This window comes from Anopheles coluzzii, chromosome X (assembly GCF_943734685.1).
Source record: "Anopheles coluzzii chromosome X, AcolN3, whole genome shotgun sequence".
Lineage (NCBI taxonomy): Eukaryota > Metazoa > Arthropoda > Insecta > Diptera > Culicidae > Anopheles > Anopheles coluzzii.
The window spans coordinates 13,341,914-13,360,368 of record NC_064669.1 but is presented as its reverse complement, the minus strand read 5'-3'; the positions used below and the strand labels follow the sequence as shown (position 1 = coordinate 13,360,368).

Sequence of the window (18,455 nt, the reverse complement as noted above, 5' to 3'; positions counted from 1 at the left end):
TTTACCACCACTTTCGCAAACGGACTGTGCACGACCGAAGTGTGTCATGCAGTTATCATAATTTGAATATCGTACATACATTCGCGTGTAAGAATGTTGCAATGAGTGCAGAGCGGAGGAGTGCTTGAGAGAAGGCTGTCTGTGAGTTGCTGGGCTCTTATCGCGCGCAACCTTCTGCGCGGTTGCATCGTCTCTGCGTCTCTGCGAGATATTTTAAGCGTTTTGTCAACTGACACGCAAACAGATACGGGTGATGTTTTATGGTGCGCTACTTTTATCATTTGATGTGACTGAATCTCAGCTCTTGCCTCAGTACTTTTATGTAAGGTGCCATTATCCGGGGTGGTGGGTCGCTGATCTGCTGCCCAAGAATAAATTTAGCAACCGCCAGTACCTGCTTGATGACGCTGCAAGCCTGCACGTCCGATGGAAGCAATGGGGAAGTTTCATGCTGAAACTCTGTCATGACCATTACAGGGCTTTCATAGCTTATTCGTTATTGTAAATTAGTTATCGGTGTTCGCTAAATTTCCCTCAATTAGACATTGCCATCTCTTGTCTGACGTTGTAAAGAATGCAACTGTCATTGTCAAGTTTGAATCCAGCGTACTCAGGATTATCGTTGGCTTTATTGTGTAGGATCCATAAAGCAACAAAGGAATTGTTTGGGTGGTATGTTAATAACTGTAATAAATAACTGTAAAATAACATAATTTTATGAGAAGTTTTTAAGATACTTCAAATGTATACACAGACAGTCGTTGTCGCTCAATTTAGGCTCTAACTCACCTACTTTTACCTCTAAGGCACCAATTTTTGACAGCGTCTCATAATTTGCCTCTAAGGTATCCATTTTTAACATTGCGCATCTGTTTTTGTCTTTAAGGCATCAATTTTTGACTCTAAGTAAATTTTCTTTTGCTTTCAAATTTTAACCTAATAACTGAAACTGTATGTTGGAAAATTTTAAGTTTATATTAAGAAATGAATAATTTAATAGATAGAATTTAAAATATTCAAATTGTTATTGTTTTGTTCAAACAAATTGTTAATTGTTTTGGAAACATTAATAGAGTGACAAAAAAAACAGTATATATCTCCAGGTGTACAGAATGTCCTAATAATTTACTTTTTCACAAAAAAAATCAAATTACACGATTTTGGTATTGTTTTGGTAATCTCTAATTACAGTTGTCAAAAAGCTGCTCAAATACCTTGTAACATTATAATTATTTCTACAAGAGTCAATGTTGCAGGATCAATGTTGTCAGTATACATCATTCTTGCAGGAAAACAATGCGAATGGGAAAAAAGGTTTAACTAAAATTTGACTTTAAACGCAAAGAAGGCAAAATCCATGAGCATATCAAATAAAAAACTGCAAATTCTGCTCTCAATTTGTGTTAATCAGGAACAAATAGAACAAGTCTGTGAAATTAAATATCTAGGAATAATTATTGATGATAAACTTACTTTTAGTCCTCACATGGACAACGTCATAGCAAAGGTGGCCAAGAAAGTTGGGGTCATCAGTAGGTTAAACAAAGATCTCATTTTTTTTTTTGCGAAAGTTCAATCATACAAATCCTTGATTTCACCACATTTTGATTTTTGTTGCCACTGTTCTGTTTCTAGGGAATCAAACCCAATTTCAAAGATTACAGCGTATATAAAATAGAGTTATGAGATTAGTTTTGGGTCTTGGTAGATACACTTCATCTGCTATTACGCTTGACATACTACAATGGATGTCAGTCAAGCAAAGAGTTGTGTAGCAGACTATGCTTTTTATTTACAAAATCCTACATGGTATATCCCCTAGATATCTTGGAGAGCAGATTGTTAGAGGAATCGACATCCACCGCTATCCTACTCGAAGAGCAAATGAGCCAAGGACGCCGCTTTACCTGTCCAGGAATGCTCAAAACTCATTATTTTTTAAGTACATTTTTTGTGTGTAAAAACTGCGCTAGAAATTTATTGTCATTTTTTGTAAACTATGAAAGTTTTATTTACACTTTTAGTTTAGTTTACACTTTTAGTTTACAATTATATTTTCTTTTCAAAATTTATAAATGAGTCTTGCATTCTAATTCATAATCGCTTGATGTGTTGTATATCTACAAATTTTTCATTGAATTTGAATATATTTCTTGACTATTTCACCATATTGGAACAAGGTGTTCTTAAGACAGCCCAATACTATTAATTTATTGGGTTCTATAGGTCCAGGAAGGCCGAAAGGAACAGGATTGGACTATCAAATTCATTCAATGGACAACATATCGGCTTTTTGCTTATACCCGAACAAAACACAATATAATACGACCTTTCCAAAATTAATAGTGGTTCAAAAAGGCATCCAGTTTAAAAGGATTAGATACAAATAACTTCAGCAAATACATAATGAGTTAGTAATGGGACGCACAGAGAGGAAGGAAGTTTGAAGATTTTTAAGTACTTGGAGGTGACATTGACATATATTTGTAGATTTTCGGCAGGTCTTTGTAGGGTCATAATTCTTGAAAATACTTTAGACTAGGGGTCTCCAAAATTTTCAGTTCACGGGCCCAAATGTTTATTGTATAACATATTCATTGCATTTATTTTAACCTTCACAAAGTCATTGCAGACTTCAATATAGGTTCTCTGTTCTGATATGCAGCTTGCATACATTAGTTTGGAGACGTTGGACCCTGCTTTAGACTGTTGGTCACTATCATCGCTTGATTTCTCGCTATTGTAATTGATGTTGTAGTGAATCAAAAATAACTACAATAATTTCAAACCCATCCCGTATACAATGCACATTTATTTCGTGGTTAAGACCGCAAAAGACATTTCTTTAATAGATAAGAAGCTTTGGTATCATCAATGGGTCTTTGAATGTAAGCAATGATAACCAAGCAGGTATATACGACGAAGGATATAGACCCGTGAAGTGAATAAATGAAAAAAAGATATTCATAAGGCGAGACTTGATCGTGCCAAATCATTCCATAAGATCCATATGATAACAATGTTTACCCTAAAAAAGGACCTGAAATCTTATCGCAGTCCTCCAATGGCAGATCGCAAGATAGCATATCGCACACAACAAAAAAACATTCCAACAAAACAAGGACCTTTGTAAAGACAGTTGTGAATGATGATACCAACAATCCTAAGTAATCAAACAGTTTCATTCATCCACAGTGCGTGCAATGCTTTATTGGTACCTTTCTCTGCTAAAGGATCATCAGGCCAGGGAAACACAAACAGAAGGAATTGGGCCGGGAACAGAACAGCGTGTCAAACAGAGCACGGATGTTGGACAGGGTTGTGGACGGAGCCGGTGCGAAAGCGCAGCTAAGACAGACAGACAGGAATCACCTTTCCCGTGCCCGCTTCCCGGTATCGGCAAACAAATTTAATGCTTAATTTGCTTTCCGCCTCCCGCCTATCGCCGTTTATGAATCCTCCGGTCGCGCTCGGTCCTCAGTTTGCTCTATCCTTCGATAATGTTTCCTTCCCACAGTATTTACCAAGCCCATTATCTGTTTGTTTGGGGAGACTGTGCCGCAAGAGCGCAACTTTCTCGCCCGCAGCGCATTTTTTTTGGTTCACCCCCCGTTGGCTTTATCGTCATTTAATTGCAAGCCGTGGTACGATAATGTGACTCGGAGGGATGTTGTTGACTTTTTTTTGTTTGGTTCGGCTGAAGCGTTCTTTCGATATTCACTGCCTACTCCGGCACAGAAATGCTCTTTCCAACCAATTTGCCCGTCCTGCTAAAATCACGACCAACGGCTTGGTCAGCCGGCTTCGGTGTACGTCCGATTTTCCCCGGCGATTGCAAGTTCTTCGCATAGCGTTACGGGCGTCTTTGGAAGAAGGAAATTATCATAATCTCTTTATAAATTATTCCCACTCGTGGATGCGGACTTTTCCGGCCCGTCCTACTGCCACTCTGGCCTCGCCTGTTCGCTTTCCCTTTTTCTGCTTCCCGGACTCTCCCACGGTCACTTGCCGGCTCGCCGCACGCCATTGGCTGGCGGTTGGAGTTGAAGATGGAAAAATTATGAACAAACAAATTGCTCCGCCTGTGTCACAGTGGTTCGCGCATTTTCCTGTTGCTTTTCTTTGCTTCGATGTGATTTTTTTTGTATGTTGTTGCTGCTGTTGCTTCTTCTACCAGTCTTTCGGGGAAGAATTTGGCACAAGACGTTGGCTAGATGAACCAAAAAAAAACCCCTCTGGCTTCGGCTTAAGTTATGGACGGGTGTGGGGCAAATCCCACGCAGAAGGTAGATTGTTTCATTCGTAATTTTTGCCCACCCCACCCAGGAATCTTTCCCTGGGTCGTGATTTATGACGTTTCTGTTGCGAATTATGCATACTTTATTAGGGATAACGCACAAGAGCTCGAGGAAATACACTTTGGACTGAGATAAGTTGTTCATGTCTTAGTTAGTTTTTTATTTCCTTGGACTCTCTTGAACTCAATCCCAGACACCCTCCCCCAAGGTAGAGTAGAACGTACAATGCACTTGGATGAATTTCGGACGCACAGCTTCATTCGAGCGAGCAAAATTCAATCGATTGTGCGATGGGTTTTAAAGTGTCTCTATTATTGATGAGCCTTTTTGGTGGCTCGAGGGCTTGAGGAGAGATCGATCAAAGTTTCGTCGGATATTCTCTGATCATTGCCTGGCAGCGGATGGCAAGATCAAAATAAATTAACCACATCTAAAGGGGTCGACAAGCCAAGGTAGCGAGGGCGAGAGGCACCACTACTCGGTGGTGGAGCGGGAGCAAAACGTCCGACGCATGTAGGATTTGAGCGAAAGAATGTGTGCAGGCAGTGCCAGTTCAAAGATGGAATTTTCCATCGAGCCAAAAGTTTTCGCCCACTGCTCCAAAATGTCTATGTTTACCTTTATATTAAGTGGTTTACTGCTGCCTGGCGGGGGGTTGGGAGGTGAGTTGGAAGGGGCAGAGTAATTCGAGTTTGCTGGAGACATCCGAAGAATGTACTAGCTTTCTCCTTGGATTGGAGCTGCTCTAGATGTTGCCATGGGGTGGTGTGCTGGTTGGTATGTCTTGGCATGTCGCTCCTACCGAAGGTTAGTGTTCATGTTACGCGTTGTGTGCTAATCCCGAATGCCTTGCAGCCAATTGTGCGTGTGTGTGTGTGTGTGGAGGTGAAAGACATAGTTTCACTTTCTTTGCACTAACCCCCCTTCTTTTTATGGGTAAGGGAAGCAATCTTTACTCATCCCTTTCTCCTGAAGTCTCTATCTTCTCCCATCCCGTGGGGTTAAATAAAGGACAAAGCGAGGATTTCGAAGCGCATACACAGAAAGGTTGCCGAGCCAATCTTCCAATTTTCAACTGGTCCACACACCAAATCTTTGCCCGGGTAGCGTATGTAACCGGATCCGGTTCGAAGGACCAAAATCGACGCCTCATCAAATATTGAGCCCGACGGTGGTTTTCAATCATTAATTCATCCAACCAGCCGTCCGATTGATTTATATGAATGTGTGTGTGTACTATGGAAAAGGATGTCTACCAAGATATTCAGTGTCGGTATGCCACGTGTGTGTGTGTGTGTGTGTGGGCTTGGCATGAAGGAAAAGGAAACTGGTATCCGCCACATGCCACATTTTAAAGAGATTATTTTTGCACTGGTTGTCCGACAACCTCGCACAATGGTGGCACATCGAGTTCGGTAAAACGGAACGAGGCAAATAATTACCACCCGGAAAAACAGCTCACTAATTGATACTGTCCAGCCGGAGGACAGAGCAGGGCTAGTGAAAAAAATGAAGCCACTCCAGCCAGCTGAGCTCGATTTGCCGGAAACAGTGCAAAGCGTCGGATTTTCCCAATTTTTGCAACCAATATCAGGACACTGAACATTGCGCAGCAGTACGAAATTGAATTGGACATGTCAACGCTCTGGCGGCCTCACATTATTGCTGCCACCAACTGTGTGCCGCACGCCACTTGCCTTGCCGTGGTCAATTTTCTTTCACTTTCCCATGTAGGGCACACGAAACTGTTTTATGGGTGTGAGTAGCTACAACAACCCGTAACACTCCCCGCATGTGGTGGCAGCTCAGAGCGAAGGGATCACGCTTTTGGGTTCATTTCGTAAATCACACACACACAGTGCGGGAATCGTGGAGGCTAGCGGATCGCCAACCTGCCAGCGCTGCTGCACGTACGTGAAACATGGTTGCAGTATTATTTTTTTTTTTGGCCTGGCCGTCCTAACCAAAGATGACGCTTGATGAGTGGCTGATGAGAATGTTAACGATTGCCGGTTTTGTGGTAGGCCGCTCCGAGGGTCGCCGGCATCGTACAGACAGACGGTGCAAGGATATAATTGAATCAAACACCTCGTGTCTTTGCTCGTGTCCTGCTGCTGCTGCTGCTGCTGCTGTATCTTGTTTGTCGTTTCTAACTCCTGGTTTCGGTGACCACACACTGAATGTGTTTGGAGACTTGGAGCAACGTAGCAAGGGTAAGTCAACAACCCGGCGGGAAAAATAGAACAGAAGCGAAAGAAGAAGAAAAAAACACAACGGGGAAAGGCAAAATCAACAAAACCAGAAGTATGTTTTGATCCATCGCCGGTCCGTCGGAAGGACCGTCGGCTCTCGGGTGTAGTGGTGTTTGCATTCCGGGTGGAAAATCTCGAATAACACCCCTTTGCGACACCCCGATCTCTTCCCCACTTCGCAAGCTAACGGTAGTGTTGGGTTTGATACTGTTTTCAGGGGAAGGCTGATTTTGCTGATGATGTTTTAATATTCGCCGCCACCGCACACCGTTTGTTCGGTTCTGTGCGTGTTGCATGCTGAAATGTGAAACCCGGTGCCCGCATGCTCTGGCCCAAGCAAATTCTCGCCCGTTATGTGTCATTTCGGCAGGGGGTGCAGCGGGTGAAAAGTGGCGGCAGTTTCTCCCCCGTGTGCAACAGATGTGGGAAAATTGCGCACCGTGACGATTTGCGACAGTTGCAATTAAAATAATTATTAAAAACGAGTCGAGGGGAGCTCTCGACCGTGGACTGCCCATTCGATGCCTGACTGGATTCTTTGTGCGGGAGGGGGTGGTGGTGGAGCTGAAAAAAAGCGCAACGGCAACAAGCCAGTACAGCGGAGGTACCAACTGTGAAACGGCGCTGTCCATCAATTCATCATGTTGCCTTTTTGTTTCAACTTTCGAAGGGATACGAAGAGCACGTTATTTAATCAATGGATTCGTGTTACGGGTGAGGTTGTGTGTTTTTTGCCTGTTTTTGCTGCAATTCGAAACATAGTGAACGTTGTACACAAATCTGCGAGGACAATAAGTTATAAAATGTGTGTTTGTTTTTTTAAAGAGCATTTATAGTAGTGAAGGGGACATCTATGCATTACGTAACTGAATACAAAGTATGAACATCTCCTTGCCAGTGCTGCAAAATGTCATGAGTATCACGAGATTTTTGCCAACGAAAACAATGAACATATACGTGGTAGCTTGATGCTCATTGCTGATAGTCAATAAAAGTGCGTCAAGACACGCTGAACACGACATGTGAATTCTTGATTCCAACGCGATACTCTGACTGACAAGCTTAGCTTAATGCCGGCGCAAGCATTATCATGTTTTTTCTGGTCTTTTGGTCACTCACTTGGTCACGACATTTTTGTCGGCGATAATCACGAAATTCTTGGAATATACTTGGCGCATGGGCTCTATCAACAAAGTGAGCATGCTTTCTCCCTCTATCTATTTTGATTATCTGTCGGGTCAAACAGAGCGAGAAAACATGCTCATTTTGTTTCTTGAAACCACTCGCACGCACCGCATATCTCCCATGATCATCGCGATGATCACCGACTGAAAATGTCGCGACTAAGTGATTGACCAAGAGTTGGTTGCACACAATGTCACCAAGCATGTGATGGTCGCACCAACTCTTTGAGGCTCGCCTTTGATTATTACAGTAGAGCTCGTGACGCTGACATGATTTTGTTTCAGCCGTAATTTGTCATGACTAGGTCAGTGACATTTTGCAAACTTGATCACAGCAAAAAAAGTCGTGATATAGTGACTGACCAAGCGATGGTCGCAAACATGTCATGAGCATGTATTGGTCACACCAATCGAGTTTTGAGTATCACCTCTGATTATCACAATTGAGTACGTGAGGCTGATATGGATTTTTTTATGACATTGACAGTGACATTTTGCAGCACTGCTCCTTGCTCCTGTTAGCGGACAAATGCCGCGGTTATCACCTATCTTATAAGTTGTACTCCTTGTGATGATGCGTTACGTATTTTATGGATATTGAAAAATTGTCGATCGATTTTTTCAATCCAATAATGGTATTACGACGCTTGTCTGCTGTATTGTATGGAGTTTGACACTTGACGGCTGAAATCAAGTTCGCTGAAATCAAACACTCAATAGAAAACCATACGCCAAAAGCCACAGATTAAAAAAAGGAAACAACACAAAAGCCCGAAAGAAAACAAAATTATTGTAAAAATTTCTTTGCTTGGAAACAAAGGTTGAAATCCAATATGGTAGTACAAAGCTGTCAATGGATACTATCCGGATGATGAATATTGTTCCTCTGACAGGCTGCATGCTCAGCGTTCTGTCTTAAAATATACTGCACTATCGCTATCAAAAAATACAACAACTATCGCTTGCGATGGTTTTAGTTCATATTCATCAACTGATTTTTTTGTCTTTACTTAATTGTCAGGCACATCCCATATTACGTTTAGGTAATCGTGTACAAATAATTATTGCACCTCTAATTGGATTTTCAGCACGTTCCAGTTTTCTGTTTGAAAATAGTACGTAATTTTTTTTATTGCGTAGTAAACATCGTTTTAACTAGTTTTCATTGCTACTTACACATCCCTTGCTGTGTTTAACTGTGTGTGAAGTGTTGTCAAATGCCTAAATTCCTAAAAAAAATCTGTTAGACATAAAAAATGAGATTGGAAAAAATATAACATTAGTACTAAAATACGGTTAGCTTTGCAAAACCCTCAGTCCCGTATAGGTAACGGCGGGGAAGGCATGCTAACTGTGTAATGTAAGAAAACCAAAACAACACAACATGCAAAAGCTGCAAATTTTTGCTTAAAGGGATCGTGTTCATCTACCTCGAAAGTTACCAGCATACTTGTTCGCCTTTACTTGGCACCATTGGCAGGTTATTTATTATTATGTGTTTATGCAAACCATTTTCTCCGATTACTGACGGCGGCTTTACAACAAAATATAAACAGCGGTGCTAGCGAGCTAGCGGTGAAATAAATAAATAGAAACTAACCAACAGAAAGAATAAACACACACCAAAATCATGAAACAAGAAGCGTTGCAGCCGGCTTAACATCGCTCCATCAACAACGTGATGCTGAGGCAGGCACGCGCCACCAGAAGCAATTGAGCACAAAATTAAGCAGCAATGAATGAGGCAAATAAAGAAGTAAGGAAAAAAATAGAAACATACGCCAAGCGAAAATTCACGAGGCGAAAATTATGGGGGAGGGTAAAGCAGTACAAACAATCTTCTCCTAGCTGGTGCCACGGAAACGATATAGCAGGCATTCCTTGTTTTTTTTTTTACAGGTTTACTCCTTCTGTAAAAACTTCCCTTCCCTTGTTTACTTTCGGCGTGGCCAGCGTTTCCCGTTGCGTTTTGTGTGCTTTGCACACTTTACTCGTTACTTTGCTGTGACATTTCGGCCCGCCGATGGGCGGTGAAGGTGCAAACATTTTCCGCGTACAAACGGCCACTAAATCTTTCCATTTTTTTTACCTGACAAGCCGAGTTGGGTGGGGGAGGGGGCGAGAATGAAAGAATGCAGTTGGAGGAGTTCTTTCGCTTTCAACCTCATACCAAAGGGAGCAAGAATAATAAAAAAAAAGAAAATACATTCAACGAAGCCGTTTTGCGATAATTACGCCTAGTGCATCAGTTTTTCTCACTGGGTGACGGTGAGTGCATTAAAGGAAAGATGTACCTAAAACATCCGCAAATGCATGTTATGCTATTTAAAGTATTTCTGAGTGAAACATCTAAACATTTAAATGCTTTTACGGTGGAAAAAATTTCCACCAGTTCATTCATTTGATGTCCCGAAGGAGCAGAAAGAAATGCATAAATATTTGTGCATAGTAACAATCTAGTTTCTGGCATTGAATTAAATTGCTGGTCAAATAATTTATGAATGTGATCCTTCAAATAATTAATTTGCATCCTGTTGCCAGTTTTTGGAATCAGAGAAAGAGCACAAAAGAAGGGAATATCGATTTTAAATTTTGTATCAACTTTATCATATTGTATTTCATATTTTATAGTACCTTTTTTGTTTTAATCCAACTTAAATGAATTAAAAAAAATATGTTTTTTGAAACGCCTACGTCCAATCTGAGCTCAGATATTACAGGTTTATTGTTGTTGGGACGTTGTGTAGTAAGTTTGAAAACCCCTTCTGCAAAACGTGACACATTGAACGGAATTCCTCATTAACAACTTGAAAACTCTTGAACGCGCGGAGTCAGGCTTCCCTCATACTTTTTTGTTTGTTTAGCCATTCGTTGTTTTTTCTCTCTTTCTCCATTTCCATTGTTTTGTTGATGCTGAGTGCAGTTTTTCCAACAGCGGAATTCCTGGTAACCAACTTTTTGCTTTGGTGCAATTGACGCTTCGTTTGTTGGTATAGAGTAACTTCTTGCATTTGTTCCTTTCTGCAATGACGTTTGCCTCCTGCTCGGGCTATGGTGTGAGTGCTGTTCGCATTGCAATTCCATTAACATCACACCAGAGTGGGGGTGTACTAAACTGTGCGAAGGAAGCCGTCGACGGCAAATGTTTCGATCGTCGGTGAATAAGTTTTCCCCGCTGTTTTGAGCTTTTATGTTGTTTTGTTGCTGTTTTACTCGTCTGAGGGAAAACATATTTTCGAACGTGTTGTTTCTATACCCGCACACTCCCTCCTAACCCCGCCATCAGTTTTTCGCGAACGAGTGGACGTGGGTGATTTTGAAACTGGTTTGCCTGGGCGGAACAGAACTTTACCGAGTGGACGAAAACACCGTGTCCGAGCGGCCGTCGCGTCCGGTGGCGGTGCAAGATTTATTGGAGTTTGCCGAGAGTGCCGGTCCCATTCACTCGGTGTGGGCGTTTTGGAGGTCCCGTTGAAGTTAATTAAAAGATTAAAATGCTATACCAGGAAGGGATGAGGGGACAAAATGTGAAATTCTGCAGGAAAAAGTTTAAAGATATGCGATTTTCGTTTCCACTTCAACCCGTTCTACTTTCATTGGCGCAAATTGCATCAGCAGCCGCGCTGATCGGCACGTTCTTATCATCCAGGTGAGCTCAGATGCTGCACCTGTAAAAGACATTCGGAAGACAGTGCTTGTAGAAGGAACTTCCGGCCATTCCACTCCATTAGGGTGATTGGAAAAGTTCGCACGCTCGTAAAAGGCGAACATGGATGCTGTTGCGGGAGAATCGTTTGTGTGTTTTATGACCCAGGCAGTGTGGTCTCTTGTTTCGTCGTACATGTTATGAAGGGCAGTTCCTTAGCATTGTACTGGCAACATATCTACCTGTTAACACTTCTTTTACTGTGGGATGTCTATCGAAAGGTTTGAAATGTTTTCCTCTGCGCTGTTCAGTCCGTGGTCGATTGAAGAGGTGTTGGGACAGGTACTTTATCAACTGTAATGTCCGATAAAAACTGTTGGGCATAGTTTTTCTTCACAATAGCAATGTCTGGATGTTAACATCTCTGCCCTGAAGTAAACTACAGCAAAGATCCTAAAAACCTACCAGCCCGTGCGAAGATTCCGAGTGTCCAACTAATATCCCCTCTTCCCGTATCTTTGCAGATGATGACGATGGACGTCACGAAGCCGGAGCTTCCCTCGGCTGCGGCTGGTATGGGTGGAGGTGGTGGTAATACCGGCAGCATGTCACTCGGTGGACTCGTCCCAACCGGTCCCCAGCAGCAGCAGCAGCAACAACAACAACAGTCCCAGCAGCCGCAGTCTCAGCAACAATCCAACCAATCCGTCGTGGGTGGCGGACCGGTAGGTGGCGGCGGTGGTGGTGGTGGACCACCCCACCCTCAGCAGCAGCTCTGTGCGGGGTGTGGCAAGCACATCCAGGATCGGTTCCTGCTCCGTGCACTCGATCTGCTGTGGCACGAGGATTGCCTCAAGTGTGGCTGCTGCGACTGCCGGCTCGGCGAGGTGGGCTCCACGCTCTACACCAAGGGTAACCTGATGCTGTGCAAGCGTGACTACCTGCGGTAAGTTGCTGATGGGTGTGCAGTCTTATGGCAGTCTTCGAGCTAATTCGACGGCCAATTAGTTGAGCGGCGTGTACTTAACGAGCGAACGTCTTTATTTCGCAGACTGTTCGGCAACACGGGCTTCTGTGCAGCGTGCAACAAGGTAATTCCGGCGTTTGAGATGGTGATGCGTGCCCGGAACAACGTCTACCATCTGGAGTGCTTCGCCTGTCAGCAGTGTAACCATCGGTATGTATTGTTTTCGTGGACATTGGAGAGAAATTGTTCGTTTTTTTTCTTCATTCTTTATGAGGTACTCCTCCTTTCTCCTACAAGTTCTCCCACTTCCTGAGAGTAGCCTCCGGACAGTTCGGTTAGCAATAGTCTCGCTCTGGCCTACCCTTTCATTCGCCTTCTGCCCGCTTGGTTCTGGTACTGGAACCGTTTCGAATGGGCCGCGGGGGAAATCAGCAACCGGTCAGGAAAAAGGGCTCTCGATCCGGTCGCATATGGTTCTCCGGTCCGGTCCCTTTCAACCCCTTTTTTCCCCTTCCCCTAACTGGGGAAAGTTATATTCAAAACCGGAGTACGGTGAGGACGGTGTGAGAAATGATTAATCATCCTCAGCCATGCCTCGCCGATCACTCTGGAGCACACTCGTGGTCAAAATGTCGGTTTGATTCGAAACTCCCGAAACCCGTGCGAAGCGTGTGCGGCGGGACGGGCAGGTTGTTGGAGCAGAAAAATGAAATTATGTCCCCTCCCTACCGTCCCGCCCCGAGTGCGGCTTCCACATGGACCGTGCAGCAAAGTTTTTGACGCACAACAAAACCGGAATACTGATTAGAGCGCGCCGGAGAGAGAAAGAGAGAAAGAGAGAGAGAGAACCACAAAAAGGACACAATGCCCTAAACCCTCCGTTTCATACTCCCTCCGCTACCGCGGGAAAAACTATTTACTAAACATCGCTTGATTTATGATGCCACTTTTCTTCTGTGTGTGTCCATCCGTTCCCATCCTCATTTCCCCTTCCCCGCTCGGAAAAGATGGATTGAAAAACCACGGCCACTGCCAAACGGGCACCATCGCCTAATGTAATGCAATTTGAATAAAATCCCTTTCCGGGCATCCACTACCATCCTCGCCCATGGGGCCAGATCAAATTCATCATTATCATTGTGTCCAGCATGGCCGGGGGGTGGGGTGGGGTATGCCGCCGAGTGGCGGCAAACCGTCAGCATCGCTGTCAAATTCGAGCATCCGGCGGCGGTCCAGGCGGCAGGCATCACTGTCACCGACAGGCTCACAGGGCACCGGCGCGGCGAGGGAAATTATTACGATTGTCTTCATAATTACACTTGAGCATTTATTGTTTGTGCCCATGATCTCCACTTCCGCCCGGGTCGTGGAAGGGTTTGCAGCGGGAGGCTTAAGCTGTGTTTGTGTGGGTGTGTGGAAAATGAGCGTCACATTTCATTCCGTTTTTCGAACATCGAGCGCGAACGCACGCACTCTCGGTTCGTCGTCGGTGTCAAGTGCAGCTAAACTGCTCGAAATGCTCCGCATCGTGTCAGCCCTTTCCTCTCGAGCATAAACAGACACACACTTACACACACACAATGCCTAAGTGTATGGGAGAGGGAGGCAGAGCTGCCAGAATCAATGTCGCACAACACAACTTCGCTTCCACGCCACGTTTGGCCAATCTGCCCACCAAAAATGATCCAACCAGCAAGGGAGTGTGAGAGAGAGAGAAGGAGACTCTGGAGAAGGGGGAATTGTTGGTATTTATTTCACTTCTTACTGGCACTCCCAACCCCTTCCCCCCGGCCCTTTTTGCATCCCGCGCCAGTAATGACTTTCAGGTGGCCCCCTCGTGCGGAATCTCGGGCGCAAAAGGGACACAATGTTGAAAATTATTCTACCATATAATATTATTTTAATTTGATTTATAATCCTCGACATATAAATTTACGCTCTGTGGGTGTGAGTGACAGAGAGAGAGAGAGAGAGAGAGAGCGAGGGAAGAGGGATGAGAGCAAAAGTGTGCAGTGCCAGATAGTTGTGGCAGTTTGTTTGGTGGTTGAGTTTGACCCCCTCTTTTATCCCGTTCAGCCAGCGCCACAATTCCGGTATGAATTTTGCGGTTTTCCAACCGCTTCCTGCAAAAAAGATAACCTTACAAAACAGGGACATTACCCCTCGCATGGAGATGAATGTTGGGGCCACACACAAATGCTGTGTGTGTGTGTGTAGTGTAGTGATGTACTCTCCGGAGCGCACCCACGACTCTGATCCGACTCCGATTGTTATTAGTCATATTCCGACTCCAGCTCCGGGCGACTCTGGACGACTCCGGATAATGCAGGGCGGACCTACCTTCCGGAGTCGATTCCGAATTTATCAGAGTCGGATCGGAGATGACTCCGGACTTTTTGCTAACCTTACCCATCACTGAGTGTAGTGCATTATGTAGAGAGCGATGGGCCCATCACCAACAGGGAGAGCGCCACGAGCACCACCGGCGTGGGGGGATGGGTGACACACAAATTTTCGGGTGACAAAACTCCCCTCCCTCCCCAGTGCGCATTGTGGGTATCGTTGGACGTTCGATTTTACCTTATCTCACATGCAGGCGCATCCTGTGTCCTGCGACCGGTGCAATGATGATGATTCCCCCCCCCCCCCCCTTCCGCTTTGTTCTGTTTAAATAGCTGCTCCGGCAGGGGGAGAGGTGGGCGAGGGCAATTGCAGTTGATGTTGCAAGCTGTGCTCTGCATGCAGCTGAAATTAGCTACACCGGGTGTGATCGTTTTGTCACCATGTCACGACGCGTTTTTGGGAAAAGGGTTGCCGTGATTGAATTAATTACATCCCCACCCTTCCACGGCACGTTCCCACAACGACTCTCCTTCTCTCTCTCTCTCTGCTACCACTCGCAGCTGCCAAAACGCGGAAATCCATATGACACAAACACATACACACACACACATTCAAACCATTCGCGTAGCGCTCATTATATTTGAACGGTTGCCTGTGTCCTACCCCGACCTGCTTGTGATGTAAACGTCCGTTTCGACTGATTGTCAATTCTGTTTTTTTTTCTTCTCCCCAAAACCACACCGGCAGGTTCTGCGTCGGCGACAAGTTCTACCTGTGCGAGAATAAGATCCTGTGCGAGTACGACTACGAGGAGCGGCTAGTGTTCGCGTCGATGGCGAACCATCCGATGCTGAAGCGGCAGATCTCGCAGGGCGGCGGCGGCGGTCCTGTAATGCAAAATGGCCACGGTGGTGGTGGCGGCGGCGGTGGTGCTGGTGGCGGTAATGGTGGACCACCGATGCAAGGACAGGGCATGGTGGGTGGCGGAGGAGGAGGTGGAGGAGGAGGTATGCCATCGCCACAGCAGAACGGGCCGGCCAATGGGAATCTGATGGGGCTGGTCGGTCAGCGCAACGCGGGAGCAGGTGGTGCTGGAGCGGGCGGTGGAGGAGGTGGTGGCGGGGCTGGAGGTGGACCCGGGGTTGGCGGTGGTGGTGGTGGTGGCGATCACAACAACAACAGCAGCAGCCTGTCCGCCGCACTTGCTGGCGGACCGTCGCCGTTCGGTACGCCGGCCCATATCAAGGCGGCCCTCAGCACGGCCAGCTAAATGATGGTTCCTTAACGTAAGAGCGCACAGTGAGGTTGAAGGAGTTGAAGAAGGGAGAGAAAGAGAGAGAGAAAGTGAAAGAGAGTGAGATGAAATGAGCTGTGTGGATGATAGAATAAGTAAGTTTTCAGTTGTTTAAGTTGTGTTTCATAGTTTTTGTGAAATGTATGCGATTTGGTATATGACGTCTTGAATAATGTTCAAGAAGCTCCTACCTTCCGTTGACATCAAAATAGGCTCGTTACATTGGATATGTCTTACATGGCCGAAGTATTCTAATAATTTCATTTTCTTACTAGGAAACAAATAAGATTTCAAGCTTCCAGCCAAAATTCCATTTATCTACAACGTAATGAGTACTCCAACCACATGCATACACTCACACATGTTCTCCTGATCTACTCTCCCTTCGGTGGCTTTCTGGTTTCTTCTAAAAAAGCTCCTATTACCAACGATCGGCAGCCATCACTAAGTTAGTAGGGTGAATTTGTGCCAAACTCCACAATAGTTCCATTTGCCGATTCGGGGGAAAAAAGGAAAAGCTCGAAAGTATGCAGGTAACGCGTGGTAATAGTAGTAAGTAGTCTCGGAATCATCGGAGCCGAACCTGGACGAGGGTTTTGTTTGCTTCAGCGCTGTACTTTCTATTGTTTGAATTTATGTCATTTTTTTTGTTTCGTTTATTTACTCAAAAAAGGAAAAAAGGAAAGTATGAATTTGAACTCCTTCTTGTTGACTAATGAGTAACGTGGGTCGAGGCTTTAGTTAAGGTATCGATTTTCTGCACGGCAAGACTTTTCCGTTTTCCTATGCCTCCCTCCAAAGCGCTGGCTGGCTGGTCGCGTCTCTAGCTCTTGTAAATATTAGGCTATATGTTACGATTAAACGAATTGTTTGTTATGAAATTGATTTGCAACGAATGCTGGCCAACTGGCGGTGGGAGAGAGGGGGTGTGGGGCGAAATGGGGGAGAAATTGCCATGAGAAAATCATTACATTGTGACTGATACACACATACCAGTACAACGTCCAAGCGGTGCGCGTGCTGTGTTCGTCGCCAGTACTAGCAGAATCTACGAACAGAAATGGTGCCGTGACCAGGATTTCCTCGATAACTTCCTTTCGTTGCTTGTCGAGCAGCTAGTGTTACACGTAATTTTCATCTTGTTTTTGATAATTTTTCTTCCATTGAGTCCCCACTTGTTGGATGTTACTTAATTTTTCTTTCCGGTTGACACACACCCCACACTCCAATACTTTTTGGTAACAAAATTACGAATAAACAAGCAAACTCTCTACTGAAGCGGTACAGTGCGGAGTGCTCAGTGGAAATGAAATTGCCGAGTGGGGAAAGGGATACATTTTGGAGAAGAAAAAAACTGAAAACGAAAGACTCTGCTATAATGAAGCAAATACGAAGTGTGCAAGATGGTGGAGAAAGTGTTGAAATAAAATACGAAAAACAAAAACAATGATTGAAAAAAAAACAAATGTCTAAAAAACTTAATGGCCCATGTTTAATCAAATAGTGAGCGGTGAAAGCACGAAACGAACACGCACACGATGTGTAAAAGGTTTGCCGAATCCGGAGGCAAACGAATCGACTAAGAAGGCTTGTAAAGAAAGGAGAAAAAGCATGAAAGGGGGAAAATACCGAAAAATAAACAAAGAATTAAACCAGATAAATGGCAAACAAGATGAGGGAAACCCGGGGGATTGAATGTGAAACAAAAAATTAGGCAATTTATTATGGAACTATGTATAATACACTAAACAAAAGTATATATTATATATATTATAAAATCGTGATACTATTAAACGTATAAAAAAGCTAAAACAACACGCGTGCGTTCCTTTTTTTGTGTGGCTTTTTCCTTACCCAACTGCGTACCGAACGATAATGATGACAAATTTAGCTAATTTTGCTGCACACCGCTTTCCCGTTTCCGATTTGCCTTAATCCCGGGTGGCAAGATTGAGCGCGAGGGATTGCAGAAGCAGGAGAAGCTGCGCTTTCCGTACCAAGTCAAACAAATTGCCGCAATGCTAAGCTCCTGCTGCTGTGCTGGGCTCGCTTGGCGCAAGCCGTGGTGTAGGTAGGCTGGGATTAGGATGCGCATTAGAACGGTTTCGCCCCGTGCCCCGTGAATCGCTCGTCCCATTTTCTTAGCAGTACGTCATGCGTGTGTGTGTGCTTCCAGTGGTAGGGAAGCAGTTTGCCGAATGTAGTCTGTAATAGCAAAAAGGCAACTACTGCTAGTGGCAGTGGGTGGGCAGGCATATAGAGCAGCGCAAAATTAATGGAAGTTTATTGCAATATTAATTGGATTCAATAAACTCGGTCCGTGGGATTTTCCGTACCGAAATGCGTGTGTCCTTCATAATCTCATCACGTACTGTGTTACAGGAGGCTGGAAATCCCTAAAGAAGCGTAAGAGGGAGAGCGGGAAAGGAGGCATATCAGTAAAATTCAACGGCGAACCAATTTGTAGCCCA

General features: G+C 44.6%; 1 protein-coding gene across 2 annotated transcripts in view; it reads left to right on the top strand.

Annotated features, from left to right (window-relative positions):
- Positions 1-17,805, top strand: part of LOC120954840 (LIM/homeobox protein Lhx8) — a 32,666-nt gene extending 14,861 nt beyond the window's left edge. For both annotated transcript variants that reach the window (XM_040375104.2, XM_040375096.2), the window contains exons 3-5: positions 11,905-12,326; positions 12,432-12,557; positions 15,438-17,805. In XM_040375104.2, the coding sequence (XP_040231038.2) occupies positions 11,905-12,326; positions 12,432-12,557; positions 15,438-15,960 (1,071 nt within the window). In that variant the 3' untranslated portion in view covers positions 15,961-17,805. The remainder of the gene's footprint in view (positions 1-11,904; positions 12,327-12,431; positions 12,558-15,437) is intronic.
- The last annotated feature ends 650 nt before the right edge of the window (positions 17,806-18,455 follow it).